The 6,756-nt window shown below is 44.1% G+C and overlaps 1 protein-coding gene across 1 annotated transcript; it reads right to left on the bottom strand.

Annotated features, from left to right (window-relative positions):
* Positions 1-1,377: 1,377 nt before the first annotated feature.
* Positions 1,378-6,492, bottom strand: LOC123164662 (pheophytinase, chloroplastic). Its single transcript, XM_044582207.1, has 6 exons — positions 6,180-6,492; positions 5,053-5,728; positions 4,081-4,307; positions 3,505-3,696; positions 3,268-3,424; positions 1,378-1,871 (listed from the first exon to the last, which is right to left on the bottom strand). Exons 2-6 carry the CDS (start codon positions 5,698-5,700, stop codon positions 1,629-1,631), a joined length of 1,467 nt encoding a protein of 488 aa, XP_044438142.1. The 5' UTR covers positions 5,701-5,728; positions 6,180-6,492; the 3' UTR covers positions 1,378-1,628.
* Between the last annotated feature and the right edge of the window lie 264 nt (positions 6,493-6,756).

Below are 6,756 nucleotides of genomic sequence, written 5' to 3'. Positions count from 1 at the left end.
GGTACCGGACTTCTTCTTGGGCGCCATAGTCGATGGAGCCGTCGATGATGAAGATGGCGATGAAGATGACGCGTTGCTCATGCTTTAGGGTTCGCGCAAGTGACCCCTTACCTGGCGCGCCAAAAATGTCGTGGGAAACCACGGCCACCTATGGGACCAAGAGCCCCTTTCTGGTTCGGCGGGGGGATGGCACGTTGCACAAAGAGCGGAAGAGCGTGGAACAACACGGCAGAGATCACACGGGCAGTATTTACCTAGGTTCGGGCCGCCGCGAGGCGTAAAACCCTACTCCTGCTTTGGTGGATTGATGGTGGAAAATATGTGGTGAGCGCACCATGTTTACCCGGCAGGGTTGCCTCGGGGCGAGAACGCTACGCACGTACGAGTGTGTGATGGTGTGGATTAGCCAACCCATTCTACGGTTGCCTTGGGCCTCCTTTTATAGATAAAGGGGTCACCACAGTGGCAAATCAGTCATTACGCACTGATTAGATAGCAAACATTGCTATCATACCTAACTCTAGAGGCTGACAGAGCACAATAAATGTGCCACTCAACGTCACATCACAGCTCGCCCGGCAGGCCCTGCCGCACTGTGCCAGCTTCGCACCTGCTTGCTTGACACGTCTCAGGACGGGTGTCGCCTGGAGGTATCTTCTGTAGGAAGTGGCTGCCATGTGGCAAATGGCAGCCATTTTGTCACTTTGGAGCTTGACACCACACTGATCGACGACGTGCGTCATGATGAGGTGGTGCGGTGAAGTGGCTTGCCTCCGTAAGCCCCGGCAGGCCTGTCGGGACGATCCAAAGGCTTGCTTCGGGGGTAACTCCATCTTTGCCAGGCTCGCCTGCCCGGCAAGGGAGGTTTTTTTCCCTTAGCGATATCTTGCCTTTCTGGCTAGTCTTGGTCCTCTTGATCTGCATGTTGGTCCTTCGAAGAACTGATCCCTTATGCTCTAATCTGATCTTAGTGTTGTGATCTTGTTCTTGTCCCTATGCAGTCTGGGCAACGGACTCAGGGTTTGTTGCACCGACAAATATCATATGAAAACCAATATTCAATAAAAACTTCGTGAAAACCATATTTTTAAAGTTTCAAAAAAATCTAAAAATATATGGGATGTTAAGAGAGTGATGTTTTATTGCCACGCAAAATTTCAAGTTGAAACACATTACAATATGTGAGCTATGAAAAAGACAAATTCAACACTGATTTTGTCTTTTTCATAGCTTACATCTCGTAATGTGTTTCAACTCGGAATTTTGTGTGGCAATAAAGCATCATCCTCTTAACATCCCGTATTTTTTTCAGATTTTTTTAAGCTTCAAAACATCTTTCCCTCGTGGTTTTCACTGAATGTTGGTTTCGGTATGATATTCTCCCCAAACTTTACAGGTATTCTATTCGCAAAAAAAAAATTACAGGTATTCACCGAGCAGGAAAATACAACCACGATAGATGTTTGACGCCCAATGCTAACTCTGTACTACACATATTCACATTCACTAGAAATATTTGAACTTGTCTCTATTTCGTACATCTAGGCATCAACCTGACTACTTTACATAAAGAATAATGAATACAATATACAATTGAAGCTTCTACTATCTAACGAACTACGGACGAATCATCTGGACACTACCTGTATGTTGGAAGCATGCCGCTTCAAGAATGAGCTCACATGGCTCCACAGGGAAATTTGGGAACCGAAGAGCCGCACACTAACTGATTTCTTGGACCCTGTCCTGACAAACTCCAGCTCCTTCGACACACCATGTACTTCAAAGCTGGAATCTTCAAGAAATGGGAGGTCAACTGAACCCTCAGACTCCACATTCTTAAGCCATCCTCGGAGCAAATAGTTTATAACCTGACCAAAGACAAAAGTTCAGCGGCCATCATCATCATCGAAACGAGACTCACTGGCCATGAATGTAAACCCGAGTTGGTTTTCACAGCTTTGACTTCACGAATGGTGTAGTTTCTAACAGCTTAAGACCCATGACAACGTAAAGATTGCTTTGGCTGGGTTTAACCAACTAAATCTTTTTTACACGATAATTAGGTTACCGAAATACCTAAGACTTGACTTAGCCTACTAAACTTCTAACTTGACACAATGTTGCACAATAGGGCAGGTTCATGAGCCTAAAACGTTTCCACTGCTGAGGCAAATAAAGAGAGAATATCGCTTGCTTGAATGATAATGTGAAGATGACCTAGGGTTGAATAGGTTGGGCATACAAGATGATTATGAAAACTAACTAACAATCTTGAAGGTTTCTTCTAATATCAGAAAGTAATCCAATAATAAATTACAGACAAGATAGATGTGTTTGCCTACAGCAGATCCTCATCTGTGCTTGGCGCTCCAAGCTAGTGGCCCCTACGGGCCTTGCCTTGACGTAACTGTAAGTTGAACCCCCCATGTCAGCTTCGTTCATTGCATGTAGGTTTCCAATATCTTTTGTTGTTGATTTCTCTTGAACAAAGATTGTTCTGCTGGTTGGCAATCCATTGCATGTGAGGCTAGGCTTGGAGTGCCTTGCTTCGGGTATGAGTACGTTTTTGTTTGGTATGACTTGTATTGTCTTTGTCGAAAAAAATGACTTGTATTGTACCATTGTATCATTGTTAATTTCCTAGCGTGGCTGACTAGTGGGCACTATTGGTCCCAGTGGAGGAGCAAGAGGGTGGACAGGGTGAAGCCACCCTGTATTTTTCCAATAGCCTTTATATCATAGATTTTTTCTTGAAAAATTATGAATAAAATAAATTTATATTAACATTTACATTGTTGGCCCACCCTCGCCCATTAGGTTGGATCCGCCACTGATTGGTCCAATCCGTTGTAAAATATAGAAGTGTAGGTGTGAAATGTTATGTTTACAGAGTATAGTTATGTGAATTGCTTGCTTAAACTATAGTTCTGAAGTGGTTGCTTAAAGTATAGTTTTGACAAAAGAAACGTAGTTCTGTGATAATTACTCTAAAACGAAAGGCAAAATTTACGAAGATATTTTTATATTTTATTTATTTGAACTCATTTTAGGTTTAAATTTGAAAAAAAGAAGGACAATGCACAGGTCCAACAAAGATCTCCTCAAATTTTGGATTGTTAACTGTCGATTTTAAAGTTGCACGTTTGCAGCCTGATGGTAGTTTGCTCTAGATATATGTTAGTACCTTTATATGAATGATCAATGGGAGTATATTGTATAAATACAAAGGGGGGCTATAATTTGCACACGGCAGGCAATAGTTACCTCAGGAACCTCGTCATGAGGACAGTGACCGGCAGGGCTAATTTCATAATAAGGTGCTTCTGGCACCTGTTGCTTGACTCTGATACCCCAATAAGGTGTAACCCACGGGTCTTCTTTCCCATACATAAGGGAAATGGGAATGTCCTGCCTTTGGCACCTGTAGATGATCAGTGTTAAAGTGGAAACTGACATTTGTAAGCAATAGAGCAATTCATCAGGTTGGGCTTTCCATCTCACCTAGATAGTGCCTCCTGAAAGGATATCTGGCCCATTGGAGCAAACATAATGGAGGCAAATGATGCAGCAGCTGCCGGGTGTTCTGTTGTCTCTATAATACGCGAGAACACCTTGTCAACATTTGTTGAGTGGTCAGCATATACTTGCCTGAGTATCTTCTGTATACTTCTTGGGTCGCTTATCTTCTGCCACCTGTATCACAAAGGGATCAATGGGCTATCCAATTTGTAGGATCCAATGCATGGATATTGGATAACAAACATAATCCTAATGATGTTATAATCTCGCATAATTACCATGATATCCTAGTATGTGGAGAGAAATAATAGTACGAGAATTACACTAAATTCCAGGCAGAAGTTCATGGTTTATATGAGAAAGTTTTTGTGTCTGTGTGTGTGTGGGGGGGGGGGGGGGGGGGGGCAAGAGCTGAAGATGTCAGCTTATTGCTAAAATTTCCGTGTTAAAGGTTCAGGTAAACCCTGCACATATATACTATACAAAAGACATGAATCCCATAAAAAATTACTCATTGGAAAAATGTCTATGTTCTAAAACATAATAAGTAACACATACACTGTTTCAGTAAGTTTCCTCACAACTGATGGAAGAGGAAATGTCCCAGCCCATGGAAAAATCTTTGACAAACGAGGAGATCTTGCAGGATTAGGAAGGAAACCCCAAAATGGCGTTGCGTTAAGCAATGTGACCCCCTTTACAAGGTGTGGACTGGATGCAGCTAAATATAGAGCAACAAAACCTCCAAGAGAGTTTCCCACGATATAAACTGGCTCACCGATAACCTGCAAGAGGGTTATAAACCTAGAATAAGATAAATGAGACATAAATCCAACAGTTGAAGATATGCGTCACCGAACTGGCTGCGAATAGGAAGATTCTAAATAGTATGAAAACAAACAAAAAATTGTATGATTGGCATAACAGTCCTGGGAGACGCATTAACATTTACAACTAGCAAAGTTGAACCTGTACCACATAGATCAGTTATATTCCCAGGAACGTTCTTAATCGTATAACCAAAAACCATGAAACATTCACCAAACAGGATGTGTTAAGGATACATCATTTTGCTTTCATTAAGAATTAGTGAGCACCAAAGAAGATTTTCTTTTTTTAAAGGAGGGTGACCCCTGGCCTCTGCATCATTGCGATGCACACAGCCATCAAGCACCAAAGTAGATGATAACATTGTGTTCCAACTGGGAGATTCGCGAGTAAGCAAGAGCTCGATTGTGCAACTATGACGAGTTTGAATATACATGATATTTGTGATTCTTAACCAGCCGACCATAACAACATTTTCACAAGTCTATGTATAGATGTATAGTACTAAGAAAATACCACTTGGTGATCTAACAACAACCACTCATGATGAAGGTAAAATAGCTAACTTGCTCCGTAAAAAAACTAACTTGCTAATTATCGCAGGACTTCCAGAGAGTGCAAAGCACAAGAAGATTTGTTAACGTGAAAGACATATTAGCAAAAACAATACTGGATGAAACAACAAACATTCCAAAATGGTACCTCTTCAATGAAGTGCTGGACCTGGTCACGCCACAAGTCTACAGAGTACACCAATTCATCTGCCCATGGTTGTGAATCTTGTCCAAAACCCCAATATGATTCCTCATCCTTCTCTCCTGCCATGGCCTTAGGAGCAGGGTCTTCACACGGCAATGACATTCCCTGTCCCAGAAAATCCATCGTCCACACCTTGTAATCACGGCCAAGATCCATCAATTGCTTCTCAAAATGGAACGTGCCCACTCCAAAACCTGGTAGAAAAAGCACTGCTGGCGCCTTGCTGTTCTTGGTGCCAGACTTCTCGTAGTATACCGTCAGCTTCGGCCTCCACTCCCACAAACCAGTGCTGATTTGGGAACTGTCTGGCCCTTCTGGCAGACCAGGAATCGCCACTTTCTCGATCTGGCCTGCCTTCTTGGAGATGCCCTGGAGGGCAGCATCGACATCGCTTACATCAAAGCTGCGGCTGACATGAAGCTTTCCTGAATCACCTGGATTTGAAGCTCTCCCAACACAGAGCACTGCGCTTTTCCTTGGCCGAGTAAGCTTGGTATGCCGCGGACCAACACCGGTACCCAGAAACCTCCGAGCACTGGTAGGTGTTTGATGAAATGCCAAGCAAGAATGGCTGGAAGAAACCACTTCCATGGCCGCTTCGGTGGCTAGCACACTGGTTCTGCAACAGAGGAGCGAACAAAATTTACAAAGTTGCTCCGGAATGAAGAATTCCACAGGCTATATGGGGTACATGGTCGGAGAAATGAAAGCAATACTTTTGCTGTCATATACTATGAGAGATCCAGTGGAGTTAAGCTAAACAAGGATCCGAAACAACACTTGGGTTCAGCAGTTAACTGAATCCGAGTATTCAACTCTTAACGGATGACCAATTGTATGCTAATTACTCTGACAAAAGGCGGTACCAGATTGGTACCATTTTCTTTGCACGAAAATGGTACTGTACTATGAACAAGCAGGGGCGGACCCAGCGTTGGGCATGGGACTTCAGCTGAACTCAAATTTTCTTTCGTTTAAGCATGACTTGGGCTGGACTTCTCACGTGAAAAAGAAGAACGCCAGAACAAAACACTGTGAATTAACAGTCGGGGCAAGTTAGGGTTCCTCACCAGTAAAAGGAGTCGGTCTAGCTCCGGTTGGATCTCCACGCCACGGCAGCACAGTAGAGCGGAGGAGGAGGAGGAGGAAGAGCTCCTTCCAGGTGGCGTGCTTCGGTGCCCGAGGCGTGTTCGGCGGAGGACGGAACAGATGTGGTGCTACTAGTAAAGGGCGAGGACCGACGGGGGTGGTTTTGATCTGGAAGGCCTTGGTGCACCATCAAATTCTTGCGTTCAGATCACTCCTACCGAACTCATTTTGCGTACGGGTAACTCCTACCTCCGCTTGTCTTCTTCCCCCTCTCCACATCCCGCTCCTGGCTCTGCAGCTTCCAACCCCGTCTTCCTCGACCACTCGTTCTTCCCACTCTCCACGGAGATACCCCACCAACCCGTCGGAATATCTGGTGGACGGCACGGGGTGGAGCCACCTGTCTTGTACCGGAGGTTTTGCCGCACATAATCATGCACGTGTTCTGCACAGATCATTCACACCCACACAGATGATTCCACAGTCAATACTAGTAGTATCTCCGGTATCTCTAAAAGGCCGAGTATCCGCAAAAAAAATCTTACAATTTATACATCC

Source organism: Triticum aestivum, chromosome 7D (genome assembly GCF_018294505.1).
Source record: "Triticum aestivum cultivar Chinese Spring chromosome 7D, IWGSC CS RefSeq v2.1, whole genome shotgun sequence".
In the NCBI taxonomy this organism is placed as follows: Eukaryota; Viridiplantae; Streptophyta; class Magnoliopsida; order Poales; family Poaceae; genus Triticum; species Triticum aestivum.
This window is presented reverse-complemented; position numbering and strand designations above follow the sequence as displayed.

Excerpts from the sequence above, each read along its gene's own strand:
- LOC123164662 (XM_044582207.1), bottom strand. The coding sequence starts at position 5,700 with ATGGAAGTGGTTTCTTCCAGCCATTCTTGCTTGGCATTTCATCAAACA. Across the intron at positions 3,697-4,080 it reads AGGAAACTTACTGAAACAGT|GTGGCAGAAGATAAGCGACC; the intron begins GTATGTGTTACT and ends TTTGTGATACAG. Across the intron at positions 1,872-3,267 it reads CTCATGACGAGGTTCCTGAG|GTTATAAACTATTTGCTCCG; the intron begins GTAACTATTGCC and ends GTCTTTGGTCAG.